The sequence below is a fragment of the Phaenicophaeus curvirostris genome, chromosome 13, assembly GCF_032191515.1.
Source record: "Phaenicophaeus curvirostris isolate KB17595 chromosome 13, BPBGC_Pcur_1.0, whole genome shotgun sequence".
In the NCBI taxonomy this organism is placed as follows: Eukaryota; Metazoa; Chordata; class Aves; order Cuculiformes; family Cuculidae; genus Phaenicophaeus; species Phaenicophaeus curvirostris.
Window position 1 is genome coordinate 4,042,775 of NC_091404.1, and position 17,262 is coordinate 4,060,036.

The 17,262-nt window shown below is 40.8% G+C and overlaps 1 protein-coding gene across 4 annotated transcripts in view; it reads right to left on the reverse strand.

Moving 5' to 3' along the window:
• The window catches only part of ATRX (ATRX chromatin remodeler), a 478,294-nt gene that overhangs the window by 51,783 nt on the left and 409,249 nt on the right, over positions 1-17,262 (reverse strand). For 3 of the 4 annotated variants that reach the window (XM_069867767.1, XM_069867764.1, XM_069867763.1), the window contains 7 exons: positions 15,848-15,903; positions 14,919-14,971; positions 13,544-13,668; positions 12,137-12,256; positions 7,092-7,201; positions 3,907-3,974; positions 63-2,977 (listed from right to left, as the gene is read on the reverse strand). In XM_069867767.1, the coding sequence (XP_069723868.1) occupies positions 63-2,977; positions 3,907-3,974; positions 7,092-7,201; positions 12,137-12,256; positions 13,544-13,668; positions 14,919-14,971; positions 15,848-15,868 (3,412 nt within the window). In that variant the 5' untranslated portion in view covers positions 15,869-15,903. The remainder of the gene's footprint in view (positions 1-62; positions 2,978-3,906; positions 3,975-7,091; positions 7,202-12,136; positions 12,257-13,543; positions 13,669-14,918; positions 14,972-15,847; positions 15,904-17,262) is intronic. The other variant, XM_069867766.1, reaches the window with a different exon arrangement.

A 17,262-nucleotide genomic window follows, 5' to 3' on the forward strand; every position in this document is an offset into this window, starting at 1 on the left:
ATGTTACCCAAATCTTACACATTTCCTCTATCAGTATGTGTATGTGAATGTGTTTTGCACACCTGATGACTGACAAAATCCTGTACCAGCAGACAGCACTAAGTTTTCAGTCACTGGCATAATTTTCTGCTCGTCACTGCTTCCGTCACCTGTTGAATTCTGTTCATCATTTTCTTCCTCATCAGATGAGGAAGTGACAACCATCTTCTTTTTTGACACTTTCTTTTTTAAGTTACCCTTTTTACTTTCTTTCATCGACCCTCGTTTGGTCTTTTTCTTAGTGTCTTCGTAAGACTCCTCATCAGAAGAGGACGATGAGTCATTCTGTTCCTTCTTAGAAAATTTCTTCTTGTGACTTATTTTTTTCTTTTCTTTAGTTTTAGTTTGTTTTTTCCTCTGCAGAGCATCTTCAGAGGAACTCTCCTCTTTTAGGGGCGATTTCTCAGCATCAGAGGATAAATCAATCCGTGCTCTTTCTGATGGTCTCTCTCTTAAACTCCTCCTTTTCGTTTCTTTAAGCACTGGCTCATTTTTAGTTTTGTCATTTTCAGAAGAATTGTCACTTCCTTTCTCTGGAGGTGACTTTTCCATATCAGAAGAGGTATCATCTTGTTCCTTCTTGTGACTTTCCTTCTTCACTTTTTCAGATTCCTCTGCTTTACTTTCTGATCCTTTTTTATTCTTGATTCTCTCTTTTTGAGAATCAGAATTGTGCTCTTTCTTTGCAGATTTCTCAGTACTCTCTGAAGAAGAATCCTCCTGTGCCTTTTTCTTTTTCAAATCCTTGCTCTTCTTACCTTCAGTTTGCTTCCCACCTCTAGGACAATTCTCCTCTTTCTCCAGTAAGGACTTCTCAATGTCAGAAGACTCATCATGCTTTCCCTTAACAGTTTTTTCTTTTAAGTCTTTCTTTGTCCTTTCCTTCACAGTTGACCCCTTACCAATTTTTTTATCTTTAGAAGAATGATTAACCTCCTTCTCTGGGCAAGACTTTTCAGTATCATCATCTTCAGAAGATTTACCTCTCTTTTTCCTCAAATTCATCTTTCTCTTACTTACTTTTTTCCTCTGTTCTTCTTCAGAAGAATCGTAACTATCTTCTTTTCGTGAATATTTTTTCTTAGCTTTCTTTGCAGACTCAATTTTACTCAAAATTTTTATTTCCTTCTCTAACTCAGAATCATAGTTTGAAGAATCTGAATAGTTTTGTCGTTTCTTTTTAGTAGCAGTGGAATTTTTAGTTAATTTGCCTCTTTTAGCATCTAAATCTGAACCAGAACTGGAACTTTTTCTTTTTCGCTTTCCGTTTTCATCCTTTCCTGGTTGACTCTTCAGAACATCTGAGGCCTGATCATTTGCTGGTGCTTCACTATTGCTATCAATATCTGAAGAACTGTGGTTCATCATAGCTGCTTCTTTAAGAACGGCTGGCATCTCATCAGAATCTGAGCTATGATCTAATACATATGGCTTTTTTGATTTAGAAGGTGTATCAGGGCTAGGACCATCAACAGCACTGTCAGAAGAATTTCTTTTATCATTTTTCCTCCTTGGTTGTTTTGATTTTCTCTTAAGTTTTTCATTACACGTGTCATTGCTATCTTCTTCCGAATTTGACGTTAATGGACTGATGTCAGTTTGGCGCCTCAGAGGCGTGGTCTTCACGCGTGGTGACCTCCTGAGATCAGATTCCTCTGCATGTGAGACAGTTTCGTTCTCCACGGAATGATTACTGTCAGCTTTATGATTTTGTTTCACAGAAACACAGTTCTCTGCTCTAGTTATTTCATCAGCATCCTTACTTCCCTTTTCCAGATTGCGGTCTTGATCTTCAGCTTTAACTGCACACTCTGAAAGAGAAACAGGAGTCAATTTTACAATCAATTCTTTTGTTCCTTTAGCCGATGGTTTTAACTTAGTACCCCCTTTGGTATCTTTCACAGCAGCACTTGATTTTGTATTTGAATTTGGAGACTCATGATCTGTTCCCATATTTCCACCGTCTTGCTCATCTGATGTAACCTGAATCTCCATAGCCGATTCTAGAGTCTCAAAAATATCTTCAGGAACGGAGGAGGGAATGGACACTATATCCATGTCTAAAGCCTCTGTACTATTAGGTGCATACTGAGGTTCTTCATTGCTGCCAGACTTTTTATCTTCGCCAGAAGTAGGCTTGTCATCTGTTTGTTCCATTGTTGGAACGCTTTGATCCATGGGCTCACTGTCAGGCTGTTTCGATACAACTTTTTTCTCAGTCTTTACAGTGTCATCCTCTTTTAATGACACATGTTCCTTTCCTTCATCTTTTTTCTCATCACTTTTTTCTGATCGAACATCAGTTTTTTTCTCTTTGGTATTTTTATCTTTGATTTTATCACTCAAAGCCTGAATCTCCAGGTTCAGACCTTCTTCTAGTGCCAGATGAGCTTTTTTCATGTCACTCAACATAGATTTAAAAACTTTTAGCTGACAGAGTTGCACAGTTGGGCTCATTTCTACATTTTCTGCAGCATTTTTCAAAAAGCTTACAAAGCTAGAATTCAGGTTTGCTGTAGTTTCAACCAGCTTTTTTGTTTTCTTAACCAAGTCTTTTGGCACCATTAGTGCTTTATAAGAATACGTTACAGAACCTGAATACGAATCATCTAGTTTTTTTTCTTCACCATTACAATTTGAATTATTTCTCTTTGAAGAAAACTTGTCTGTATGGTCATATATTTTACTTTTTTCACTTTCAACTCTGATCTTTTTTTTGTTTTGTTGCAGTAACTGTTCTAAGTTTTCAAAGACACTGTCACATGCAGTGACCAAGTCCAACAAAGGCTCTGGATGGCAACTATAGCAGTGCCACTGGTTATTTTCATCCAGTATAGTCGACAGCTCCTTTCGACCCAGGTTGCGCAAAATGCACTTTTTACAGAAGGCATTATGGCAGAAGTCACAGCAAATGAGATTTCCACCTTCAGCACACCACCTGCAATGAGATATCAGAAATAGAACAGTCATATCTCCAGATCAACAAGGTGACAAATTTGAGACGCTTACATATTTTTCACTACTTGATAAAGAGTTTGCATTTTAAAAATTGCTGTGATAAACAGATATCCATTGACTGAAAACATTATTAAGAGCATGACTGACAAGCACTCAACTGAGAATTGGTAAATCAGAAAATTAAGGTATCAGATTAACAGCTCACAAAGCTGAAATAGTCAGTAACATCCAAACACAAGTTCAGTACCAATTTGAAATCAGAAGAATTTAATTAAATTTTATTTTTCATGTTTCTTCTAAGAATTTTCTTTTCAACAGTTATTTATTTTACAGCAAGTCAAATTAGCTTAAGTCTCTCTAGCTTTAACAAGTATATCACTACTCTAGGCACATATGAAAAAAAAAGAAACGTTATTTGATCTATGCCTACGCTGCATAGTTTTTGATGAAAGACCTGAAAAGTGGCTCACAATTAAGCTCATTGGCATCAGACTGCACAAGTCTGACTGGATTATACATTTAGATATCTGACGTAAGGACAGAGAAGTATTTTAGTATTTCAAAAGTGGGAGATGCAAATGGAAAAATATGTTTTTGTGGCTCACAAGGTTTAGAATGTCAGATTCTATCCCCACCTTTAGAGTATTTTTAGGTGGCATGCTATTCAGTTAAAAATTTGATTTCTTACAAGGGTTTTGCTGTTGACTTTCTTTATAATATGTTTTCCTGTTAATTACTAAAATAACAATCAAATATTTACAAAAACCCTGGCATTGAGCATTTCTTGGTGAGAAACAAGTGTCGATTAAGCTCTTGCGTACCAGTCTTTCTCTCTCAATAATTTAATTATTGCAAGAAAAAACAAAACCACAAGAGCTGCAGGCTTTATTTCAGTTACTGTACACTCACCTACACTGTTCATCCATTCCATCTGAATCACGGCTAATGTCATCGCTCATGTAATACTTGTAGCAAGTCTGTAAAGGAAGAGATAGGACAAGGAATTTCTTACTAAATCTCAACTGGACTTCAATAATTCATATGACTTCAGCATGTATTAGAAGCAAGCCATTAAAAGTAGCAGCTGTAATGTCTTCAGCATTCTAACCCCTTTATATTTGTGTTAACCCAAAAAACATCATCCATAGATACAACAGGTTCTAAAACTTCTGATTTAGATGGATCAAGGTTTATTCGAAAATTAAACAGCTTTTTGTTTGATGGCTGCATATTTTAGAACATCAACTGAATGTTTCTCTTCAAATCTGAAAGTTTTTCCCATCTTCTTCCTAGATAAATCAACTCCAATCTGACACAATCCTACATAAACTACAATTTCAACTGTATGCTCCTTCAGTTAGCAGTTGATCTCATAAGGCCTAAAAGGTCTTTATCTTGACGTTAACATCCAAAGTTTCAACTTCTAGGTGCAAATCAAGCATTTTCATTGAAAAATTGGTAAATCTGAGGGGAAAAAAAAACCAAACCCACAACTCCGCTAGCAGTAGCAGTGGCTTCAGCTGCTGAATTCTTAAAACAAATTTTAAAGGTGTGGGGCTTTTTCCAGTTGCTAGTTAAGAAAGTTCTCCCAGACCTGAGGCTTGACTTTGAACAGGAATTAATAGCTACTAGCTAAATTCTGTCCTTCGATCCTGTAAATCAGTGAATTCGGAATCCAGAAGAGGCTTCAGCACCTAAATTCAATGCTGGTTACACACCTAGAGCAGTTACACACCTATTCAACTGAACTAAACTGAACAAAGGAATGAAGGAATGGCCTCAAGCTCCGCCAGGGGAGGTTTAGGCTGGACATTAGGAAAAAATTCTTCACAGAAAGGGTCATTGGGCACTGGAATAGGCTGCCCAGAGAGGGGGTTGAGTCACCTTCCCTGGAGGGGTTTAAGGCACAGGTGGACGAGGTGCTAAGGGACATGGTTTAAGGGACATCTGAACAAGCCGGACCGCTGGGCTGAGTCCAATGGCATGAGGTTTAACAAGGCCAAATGCCGGGTCCTGCACTTGGGGCACAACAACCCTATGCAGTGCTACAGACTAGGAGAAGTCTATCTAGAAAGCTGCCTGGAGGAGAGGGACCTGGGGGTGTTGGTTGACAACCAACTGAATATGAGCCAGCAGTGTGCCCAGGTGGCCAAGAAGGCCAATGGCATCTTGGCTTGGATCAGAAACAGCGTGACCAGCAGGTCCAGGGAGGTTATCCTCCCTCTGTACTCGGCACTGGTGAGACCGCTCCTCGAATCCTGTGTTCAGTTCTGGGCCCCTCACCACAAGAAGGATGTTGAGGCTCTGGAACGAGTCCAGAGAAGAGCAACAAAGCTGGTGAGGGGGCTGGAGAACAGGCCTTATGAGGCGCGGCTAAGAGAGCTGGGGGTGTTTAGCCTGGAGAAGAGGAGGCTGAGGGGTGACCTCATTGCTCTCTACAACTACCTGAAAGGACGTTGTGGAGAGGAGGGTGCTGGCCTCTTCTTCCAAGCGACAGGGGACAGAACAAGAGGGAATGGCCTCAAGCTCCGCCAGGGGAGGTTTAGGCTAGACGTTAGGAAAAAATTCTTTACAGAAAGGGTCATTGGGCACTGGAACAGGTTGCCCAGGGAGGTTGTTGAGTGACCTTCCCTGGAGGTGTTTAAGGCATGGGTGGACGAGGTGCTGAGGGACATGGTTTAGTGTTTGATAGGAACGGTTGGACTCGATGATCCGGTGGGTCTCTTCCAACCTGGTTATTCTATGATTCTATGAAACACTCACAAACAACAACAACAACAAAAACATCACAGTAAAAACTGATCTTAAGACACCTGACAGAACATTTATAGTCAAAGAAAAACAGCTTCTCAAGTCTGGGGCTGTTTACCTAAGCAGGAGAAAAATAAGGAAAGAACTTGGCACAGAAGGTAACGGAAGACACAGAGTAAGCAGATCAGGGACTTCCATCCCTTCTCTCTCATGTTAACATAAGGTCATGTTCAATTAAGTAATGATAAAAAAATATGTGGGAAACAGGTAGCAGAATTACTTCACAGAGCTCACAATCAAGGGCTGCTACTGAACCCAATGGCCCAATCAAGATTCAAAAACGAAGAAGATAACTTGCATGCATCGCAAGAACATACGTAGCTACACGTGAAGTATTTTCAAGTCTAGAAACAAGAGTGAGGACTCCAACGAAGACTGAAAACAGTCATCTTACAAACTGATTTTCCTAAAGCACATTTTACAGAAGAACAAAGCCAGAAAGAATAGAAGACATGGGCCTGAACATGAGAGTAGATGGACATGGCTGAGAGTACGTCAGCTGAACACAGAACATGAATTGGAAATGGGAGAAGCAGAAAGCAGGAAGATAACAGGAATGCTAAATGTGCACTCCATCACAGATTGGTATTTCTAATCTTTAAGAACATCTTTCTCAACACAGAACTGCTGCAACAACAGAGACATTTCTGTATCTCTTTGAAAAGTAAAAGAGGTCTCCAGAACAGGGGTAGGGCTTCCTTCCTTCCTTCTTCCCCACCTCTTCCCATCGCAAGCAACTTAGGGTCTAACTGAAGCCACCGTGAAATCATGTAGCTGAAGACCCAGACACTGGTTTGGGGTTATGCATTAGGCCATCGTTACAGAGGCTGCCATAAATCACAACGGTCAAGAAGCTGTACATAACTGAAACTGAGATGGCTTTGAAGATACTTTTCCACTTCTTATTCTGATGTTATTCTACATACAATGCTTTACCAGAATTGAAACTGCTCTTATAATGCTTTGTGAGTAGGCAGACATTTCAGATAAATCATTTAACATAAAGCATTCACTAAAATTATAACCTTAAAATTATAAAATAAATCACAAAAAAGACCACAATGAGTTTAACTGGAGTGTAAGAAAACAGGAATATAAATCTGTAAGCTGTATTTGCCTTTTTGTTTTCTGCTTTTAGTTTCTTTAATTGTTACAGTGAATGGCTGAAAACTTCATTGGCTGATAAACAAGAACTACTCCCACAAAAATCCCACCCAAATCAACTAATATGACATTTCTAACAAAACCAATCAGTACAAAATGTAGAACTGTTTACCACCTACCTTACAAATAAGAACTTTCAGTGTAGGATGTCTATAGATTGAATCCTTTTGAAAATGGTTCACCTGTTGCCCACAAGCTGTACAGCTGACAATTCCATGTAGTCCTTCCTCTACAGAGAGGATTAAAAATCACACATTAATTTTAAGAAATCTGTATTTCATTTCCTTACACTACTTTGGCCTGCTAGATTTTTTCATGTGCCTTTATAATTCCACCACCCAGCATGAGAGAAATCTTTTTGTAATCACTCACCATTTAAAGAGTGAAAGAATTTTCCTCTAATAATACGCAACACAGGTCCAAGATACATTTTGTTTTCCTTTGAGAGACTGAATTTGGATTAACTGGTCTCTTCATGAGACTACACCTAAGTAAGAGTCATTAAAATTCCTTCAAAGTAGCCCTAAAATTCCATACAACCTTCCTCATTTAATCTTTGTTTATAATATACCTTTTTAATTCATGTTTGTATTAGGGCATTTCTTTGACACAAAGTTGTAGTTTCTCAAGGAAAAATATGGGAAACTGCTACAGCAGATGCATGAAAGCCTTATTATAGTGCCTGAAAAAAAAAACTTTTTTCACTTTTTGATCCCTTGTTGATGGTGGGGTGTTGTGTGGTTTGAGGTTTTGCTGAAACCACAATTTTGCTTTAATGTGTGCATTCTCCCCACCTTGCTTATTGCTCCCAGTCTGCGCACGGCTCTGCTGCTCTGTCTACATCCAGCCAAGTCACTGCTTCTTTCACGTCAACCCCCCAGTTCACTTTGAAATGTGGGGCTGGGAGGCTCAGTACGTGCCAGGCTGCTAAACCGACTAATTAATAAATATTATGAAGTTATTTTGCTTTCAACAGCAGTGATGCTCTCAAGAAAAAGGAAAATTGTTTGTGAAAGCTCATACATTCAGTTCATATCTTTCCAAACACTTAATTTGGGATCAAGCAGATAGAGGTTTGATATAGGATCACCTAACTACAGCAAGTAGTATAAAGAAATTATTGTAACTCAAACGACAAACTCATTGGTTAGAGCCTGAGTATAGACTACAAAGATATACCTATTTTTTTAAGTAATCACTACTAAAGAATTAGAACCAAGCACCAATACCACAATGTTAAGGAACTGAATGAACATTCTCAAGCCGCAATGCAAGCTACTATCCATTTCGCACTGCAGCCCGATCTCAAATCTCACCAGCCAGAAACAGCCGCTAACACACCCTTTACAATTCAGTGAAAACAGCAGGTCTGAAATTTTGAATGCAAGTTGTTTTCAACTTCAGCGCGTATGGGACTGCATGTACGGCAGAGCTCATGGACTGGCAGAGCACCTCTTATGATCCCAAACCCAGCTCAAATGCCTATTTCAAATGCTGCTGGTAAACCTAAAACAAACACATCCATCGTATTGTACTACTTGGAGAAAAATATCGCGTTCTAGTCTATCAAGCAGCACAGAAGCCCACCCAGGCTTTGCCAAACATCACAGTCCTTAAATGGGTGTAAGAATCACAGAGGATAGCAGCCAAGGGAGGGAGAACGCGCTATTCACTGTGAAGTCCCAAGCCACTTCCCCCTTCTCTACAACTTCAAGAGCACACACTACTGCCTCCTTCCTAAAATCTGCAAGTTGGCAGCAGAAACAGGAGAGAATAATTTGTGAGGCAGACCTGTGTAAACCGTGTAGGTAGTACAAATAATGATGATCCAAAGAAATTACATAACTACCGATTCATTAATAACAAAAAAATTCCTAACTGGGAGTTTATTAGCAAAAATACAACCACAACCATTCTGCAGATGCAAAATTTGCAAATAAGTACAGACACAATGCCTCTCACGGGCTTGGACAGGAGCACTGAGATGCTAGAAAGGCAAGAGTTCTATTACTACTATTATTTCTCATACAAACAGGACATATTACTTCTAATAAAAATGCAAAGACACATTCTGCAAAGAGCAAGATGGACTGGCATTTTTTTTTGTTATTATTTATTTACTCGCACTGTGCATAGGATACAGAATTTCAAGCAGTCGGGGCTACATGCTTACCTGCTTAAACTATTAATGCTCAACTGTGTATGTGCACCAACCAGGCACCTCATTCCAGCAGCAAGAGAAAGGTAAGAATACTTCCTGTTGCTACACTTGCTGCATGCAGGCGTAGAACGAACAGGCCTGCACTACGTCGTCTTCTGGGCATGTCACAAAATGAAACTGGTTTCGCACATCCCTAATCCAGTTGCTCTTGAGGTAGACAGCAGTCACATCCCTCACCTGGCTATCTTTCCTGGTCTGGAAATGGGGATAACAAAGGAGCAGGCAGTATCTACTCCGTTCCCTGAAAGCTGAGAAGAGCCCAGCACCCACCTTGCTAAAATCTCCTTTCAGGAGCTGCAGAGAGCAACGAGGTCTCCTTTCCGCCTCCTCCAAGCTAAACAACACCAGTTCCCTCATCTGCTCCCATAATCCCTGTGATCCAAACCTTCCCCTGATTCCATTCCCCTTCCCTGGACACGCTCCAGTCTCTCTATGTTTGGGCCCCTTTCCTGTACCAAGAGGCCCAAAACTGAGCCCAGGATTCGAGGCACAGCCTCACCAACACTGAGTCCAGAGGGGCAATCCCTTCCCTACTCCTGCTGGCCACACCATTTCTGATACAAGCCGGGATGCTGTTGGCCTTTTTGGCCCCCTGGGCCACTGCTGGCTCATGTTCAGTCGCTGTCAACCAGCACCCACAGGTCCTTTTTTGCTGAGAAGCTTTCCAGCCTCTCTTCCCCCAGCTTGCAGTGTTGCATGGGGTTGTTGTGAGCCAGGTGCAGGACCCAGCACTCCGCCTTGCTGAACCCCATTCAATCGGCATCGGCCCATGGATCCAGGCTGTCCGGACCCCTGTGCAAAGCCTCAGCCATGGATCCAGCCCATCCAGACCCCTTTGCAGAGCCTCAGCCATGGATCCAGCCCATCCAGACCCCTTTGCAGAGCCTCATCCATGGATCCAGGCTATGCAGATCCCTGTGCAAAGCCTCAGCAGACCAACACTCCTGCTGAACTTGGTGTCACCCGCAAACTCACTGAGGGAGCACCTGCTCCTCTCATTCAGATCACAGATAGAGATACTAAACAAAACCAGACCAACACTGAGCCCTGGGCTCACCTGCAACCGGCTGCCAACCGGATTTAACACTATTCACCACAACTCTCTGGGCTTGGCCATCCAGCCAATTTGTACTGAGCGAAGAGTACACCCATCCAAGTCATGAGCAGCCAGTTTCTCCAGGAGAATGCTGGAGGAAATGATGTCAAAGGCTGTACTAAAGTCCAGTTAGACAACGTTCACAGCCTCTCCCTCATCCACTAAGCAGGTAACCTAGCAATCATCAGATATTTCCCCAGCTGCTTACAGAATATTTCATCTGCTTCTTCAACCTGGTTGGGAGGTCTGCAGCAGACCCCACCATGCTATCTGCCTTGTTGGCCTTCTCCTTAATTCCTACCCATAAACATGCAACACTATCGTCACCATCACTGAGCTCTAGATAGTCAAAATACTCCCTAATGTACAGGGCTACGCCATCCTGTCTCTTCAGTGCCTGCCCCTTCTGAAGAGTTTGTAGCTGTTCACTGCAGCTCTCCAGTTCTGTGAGTCATTCCATCATTCTTCTGTGGTAGCAACTATATCATAGTTTTCCTGCTGCACAATGGCTTTCAGCTTCTCCTGTTAGTTTCCCTTGCTGTGTGCATTGGTGCAGAGGCCCCTCAGCTGGGCTACTGATCCCACCACATTTTTGGGAGGAGAAGCCCTAACTGACCATTCTCAGGCACTTCCACAGTTTCTAACACATAAATAATCCTCGTGTCTTTGCTGCCACATGGATCTCCATGCCCTCCTTCCACTGAGACAGCAGACCAAAGGACCTCACTGGCACATCACCCCTCAAACACAGCCCACAGAGAAAGAAAGGCCTGCAGGTTCTTCAGGGATGGAGATAAAAAGCTGGAAGGGCAGGTCATATGAGTTGTCCTGGGGATGCAGACACAGGCCACAAAGCTCAAGCAGAAGAGTCTTACGTTTTTAGCACCGTATCCCTAAAGATTTATGTTAGACCTCTAGTGAAATTGTTATAAACACAAATGGAAAAAGCATTTCTATATGCTGAACGGAACATCTTGCACGAATAGAACAGAACTGAGTTTCAAAGATTAATAATTTAGACAAGACGTCAATGCTCAAAATGTGATTAAAATCATGCATGAGCCCGTATGTATGCACAACCTCCTCTTCGACCACAGATGGAAATATAGTTTATTAAATTATAATCACACTTTAAAAGAGAGCAAGTATCTCAAAATATACAATGGGAAGAATGAGTAGTGTGTACAAGAGCTGCCTGTCTGAATACCCTGGGTACTGCTGTAGATGAGTGAACTAGGATATTGCCAGTAGTATTAAGGAAGACATCTGCCTTCTTACTGGCTACTTTATGCATGATCCTTCCTCTCCTTTACTTTTTGGAATAAAAAGTGAGAGATGAATTCCTGTTATTACTGTTATCTACCTACCTTCTCCTCAGTTTTAGCAGCAGCCTATGGAAAACCAGCTGATGGAGAAGCTTTTTGGAAGTAATCCTTCACAGGGCCCATTGGTAGGGAATTCCCCACAACTCAAAACCAAAACAAAAAAGTCTCTGACTTGGTAAAGGTTTGAGATTTCTTGTTAGCTCACTGATTGGCAATATGCAATCTGATCACAACCAAGCAACTGTTCTGAATACAAAGCAAAAAGGGTCCATTTGGAGCACCTAAGGATGCACCCTACAGCTACTGAAAACAAGAACTAATCTTAGCTTTCACTGCTGCGTTTGAGAGGCAGCAGTGGAGGCTACTTTCAGCCAGCTAGAACCCTTCATGAACAAAAAGCCAGAAGAGTGGAGGTATTTTTAGCATAATTTATTAGAAATCTAAACGATTTTTAGATGTACCAAATGTGGTCGTAAGCAACAATTTAAATGCATTTTAATAAATGTCTTAAATTGTATTTACCTCCACGCTTTTTGGGAGCTTCGGGTTTCATTTTAACGGTATTTCTGCTTCTAAATTCAGGCCCTTTAAAATCATCTTTGTCTTCATTCAGCACTGGCTCAGGCTGTACAACCACTGTACCTAGAATAATTTCATTTAGAAATTTGAAACCATTACACATTCAAAAGAAGCACAAAAGTCCTGTTTAAATAAAAGCCAATACAGTACCTTAAAAAAAAACAAAAAAAAACCCCCAAAACCAAAACAACTGCAGTCTGTTAGCTAAAGCTCAACAGTTTTGAATGCACAGAAGTTCACAGAAAAACAAAAACACCACACACTTCAAACTACGTCTGATTTGCAGTTGTAGGACAAAAGCCAAAGCCTGAACGGGCTACCAGGAGCAAATTCTGCTCCCCCTGCCCTGATGCGGTACGTGCAGAACAGGACTGGCAGTGCTGGGTGTATGTAGTACAGGAATTCACAATGCAATGCTACAGCTAAAGGACTTAGGTCAGGTCATTGAGATCTATCAAAAGCCTTAGATTAACCATTCTTTTCTGCCTCTTCTCAGCCTTCTATCCTGCTTCCCTCACCTTCGTTTCTTTCAGCATGAAATAAACGAAAACACAGTAGAATAAAACCTGATCTGTCTTTAATAAAATTCAGCAATTTGCTTTTTTATTTAAAAAGAGAAAAGTACTCATCAGAATTATGAGAAATAAAAACTATCTTTCCTATTTAAGAGTTCAGTTCTAATACTTTCTATAGTGGAAATAATCTAGCATTCTGAAAGAATAGTTTTAAAGTGGCTGCTGTAAATACTGCTACTCATGCAGTAAAAAGCAGCAGCCCCTCCAGTTTTTCCTGTAACTTTCCTAGGTAAGAAATGGAAGAGATTAATCAAACTCACGCTACAGTTAAGAAGAGCAGTATGAAGGCTTATAGGATTAACTGTTTTTAAACAGTGCTTAAAAATAGATCCAATAATGGCATTTCACCCCAGGCATAGTTTTGGTATTGTTACTCTAATTGTTAATAAACTCAAAGACAGAACAGTAAAATAAATAAGACTTACAAGTGACAGAGTTTGAAACTTCTATGAAAGAACAGAAACCCCTTATTTCCCGTTTCATGTGGGTTTTACACAGATGTCAGTAGACATCTGAAATTCAGCCACCAGCACAACCTGGCGTACCCCCAGACTGAAGTATGTTGGGTTCTAAAATAAGAGTGTTTGCTTTCCTCTTTTAAATGTGCGTGCAAAGGGAGAGTGTGTCTGTGCAGTAGCGTGTGTCGATATGCAAAAGGCAACAGGACCTCAGACAGGCATTTTACTAATTCATGCGCATTCCAGTCAATTGTTTATGCCACATCATAATCTTGGCTCATTTGCTGAACTCAGAAACAAAGACAGACATGAACTACCTTTAGGCAAGCTTTTCATATCAACATCATTTTCTGAGTTTTCATTTGAAATATCTTCATTTACAGTTTCATCCAAGACTTGTTCATCATCTGATCCAATGTATTTTGTTACAAATGTAGGTTTCCTGCATAGACAGAAAAAAATCAATCACAAATATTATACACTGCGGTATAGGTAAGCCTAGCACTTTGCAAGAAAAACATCAAACAAAGTGAGGAAATCTATATTCTTTTAAAATTCATTTAAGATATTATGAGGTGGGATGTTCTAAGTTATTAGAATAAGGAAGTTGTTGACTAATTTTCTTGTTAGGAACAGGAACTCTCCCCTCCTATGTGAAATAAAAAGATAGACCAATAAAATATTTTTGCCTCACAGCATTTTTTATATTTTTGTAAAATCAAGGTTTGCTGTGTTTTTAAGACGGTATGGAGTAAAGTGATAGGACAGGGGGCAATAGGCACTAACTGGAGAGGGGCAGATTTAGACTAGACATAAGGAGGAACTTCATCATGACGGTGGGGAGGCCCTGGCCCAGGTTGCCCAGGGAAGCTGTGGCTGCCCCATCCCTGGAGGTGTTCAAGGCCAGGTTGGATGGGCCTGATCCAGCGGGAGGTGTCCCTGCTTGTGGCAGGGGGAGTGGAACTGGATGGGCTTTAAGGTCCCTTCCAACCCAAACTGTTCTATGATTTTATAAAGTCACACTTTCAGGAAAAGAGCCTGAATGAAACGCAAGCGAATGTGCGCTCAGACATATCACACGTCGTTCCAAGCTTAAGCGGCAGTGCAAAAAGAACACAGAGATATTAGCAACTGACAAGAAAAGCACCTTAGCAGAAAAGATGCCGGAAAGGAAATAGAGGCAATGCAGACAGAAGTGAAAAAGCTGACTGCTGAATAAGACGACCAGCTGCCAGAATTTCACACAAACATGGTTTACAACTGAAACCATTAAAATTAATGAATTTCCTGTGCCAGGGAAGGAAGAATTAAAAAATAAGAAAAAAAAGCATGTTGAGAACAATTTTCAGTAGTCTGGAGGTAACCCATGAACTACGGCAGGATATTGTGTTTTACAGAATTATAGAATAGTTTGGGTTGGAAAGGACCTTGAAGGTCATCTAGTTCCAACCTCACTGCCATGGGCAGGGACATCTCCCACCAGACCAATATCAAGCACAGTATGATAAATGTACAAGTGAAAATACCTTTAGCGATAGACAGGAAGCAAAAAAAAAAATCTAGCACTCCGCTAACTTTATGGATTTATACTGGTGTATACTAAGATACTAAGAGTATCTGGCATTGTGCAGTGCCTTTTCTATGGTTTCACATGACAAGAACTAATTAATCTATTTATTTTTCCAAACTGACCTTTTTGAACGTGATGATCCTATGGATTTGGTTCTTTCTGAAGAACTACTACCCTAAAACCAAGGAAAAGTTAAGAAGTCAACACATTTATGAGCAAGCAGACTATCAACAAAAACAGTTTCTTACATTAACTAGAACACATCTCTGATGTCAACAGTGCTCGAATCAAAAAAAATAAGGAAAATCATTAAGAAAAAGTGACACACAATTTCAATGGTCATGCCAGTTCAGTTTCAGATCAGGAGTAAGAGTCCAAGAGGTCATTACTCTTTTAAAAACAGCTGTCGCCAAACTCTAAACTAAGTCACTGATGCTCACTAACCCCCTACAAAAGTATCCTAAAAGAAACAAAGAGAGGGTGCTGTTATGAGTTCAGACATTTGGAGAGGAACACTGCATTTGTCGCAAGCACTGAGTCTTCAGGAAATTGAGGAAATTCTCTCCTTGCAGTTCTCCAGTTGCACTCCCTGCTGGAAGTGCTCTCAGCTTTCTGGAGGAGGGACTGAGAACGGCTCACGATCACCAGTCGGTCCTAAGCATGAATGGTTCTGGGGCCTCCCAGTCCATGCATCTTCACAGCGATGCTACCTTTGCAGGATCGGCACAGGGTGGAACGGTCCGACTCACGCACACCCAGCCACCTCCAAGTGAATTGGCATATGTCAATAATTCAGAAGTGAAGGGAGGGGGAGAAAAAGGATTGCCTGCATATGCCTCAAAGTGAGTGTGATTGAAAATACAACATTTAATTTTATTCTAAAGTATTTTACAACATGTGTTGCTATTCAGCAGATACAATAAATTTACTGTATGATTCTGACAATATTCTTTAAGTATTTATTGTAAAAGCAACAAAATGAACTCAGTATTTGCTACACCAGCAACGCACCAGTCATGCAACTACAATTCGAAAGCATTTGTATTCCTACCTCTTCTCTATTGTTCTCCATTGCAGCTGGACTACTTTTAGGTTCTCTGCTTTTACCTATGGAGAGAAATCAAAGCAATCCACTAAAATGCAAGAAATATTAAAAGTTCTTCACATTGTACATCACTGTTTATGTTTCACCAGCCTGAATAAAAATGACTACCTGACTTTCAGAGAGAAAAATGATGCACAACAAAATACGGCCCACTGTATGGCATAAAATTTACAGAAATCATTTACAAATTATTTTCACTTGAGACACTGGCAGGCTGACAGCCAGCCTTCCCAGTGTGAGGAAATATTGAAAAAACGAAAGTGCAACTGTTTTAGCAGGAATTACACAGTTAGTGCATTTTATTAATCTCCAGGAAGTTACTTTAAGTGTTTTCTCTTACACATCTTGACATTAACAACACAATATTAAATCTGGGATAATGGAACCACAGACAAAAATCCCATCTCATCCAAGGTACGTATGACAGAGAATTCCCATTTCTCAGTCTGAGAACTGTAGAATATAAAACTTCAAGTCATTCAACCCACTAGAATTTGTTCCATCCACCACTCCAGGTAATGGAAGGGAAAGTTTCCAGGTCAGTGAGAAAAGAATATTTGCATTAAATTGCTCAAAAGGCTTAATAATAGCAGCATTTTAACAGGTGCACTACTGAGACACAGGCAGATAAAGGGCTACTATAATTACAGGATACATAATCTGACCATCAGTGATTCTAACGTAAGGCCACTAGCACTGCATCTTATACTACAGTTTTGGGAAAAGCAAACTAACAATTTTCTTTTACACTTTAAAAACATAAAACCACTTCCATTAGAAAACCTAATGCTGGGTATTTGACCTAGGCTGAATCGTTTGGCCAAAATTATCGAGCCATTTCTGCATGCAAAGTTCAGGTAGGGGGAACAAAATAAGGAAACAAAATTTTCAGCCCTTTTAAGCACCTGAAATTTCTGGAACACTAGAAACATGCTCCATTCTGAGGAAAAAAAAAAATTCAAGAGAAGGGCGACATTACTTCTGGAGGCCAGATGCTGCCCACCTTCTATGCTTGACCAATTTTGCCCAAGTGATAAATCCATGGAAAATACCAGTTTGTACATGCTCAGTAGAGATTCCTTTGCTGCTGGCAGCTATGATCTCTGTAGATTCTGTGTTCACAGCACATGTGCTGTTCCCAAAAGCGACTGAGCACGCTCCACTGCCAGCTTCCACGTGTGACTGGGCTGTTCGTGTGCCAACCCCACAGAACAACAACATGCTACATCCCCCACAGCTCCCAGTGCTGACCCCACTGCACGCACTCCGTCCACCCTAGTGCTGGAAGAGTGCAGGATTCCTCTGCAACTGCTGCTCCAGGGCAGGGGCTGCACACTTGGAATGAGAGCAGGAAGTCAGGC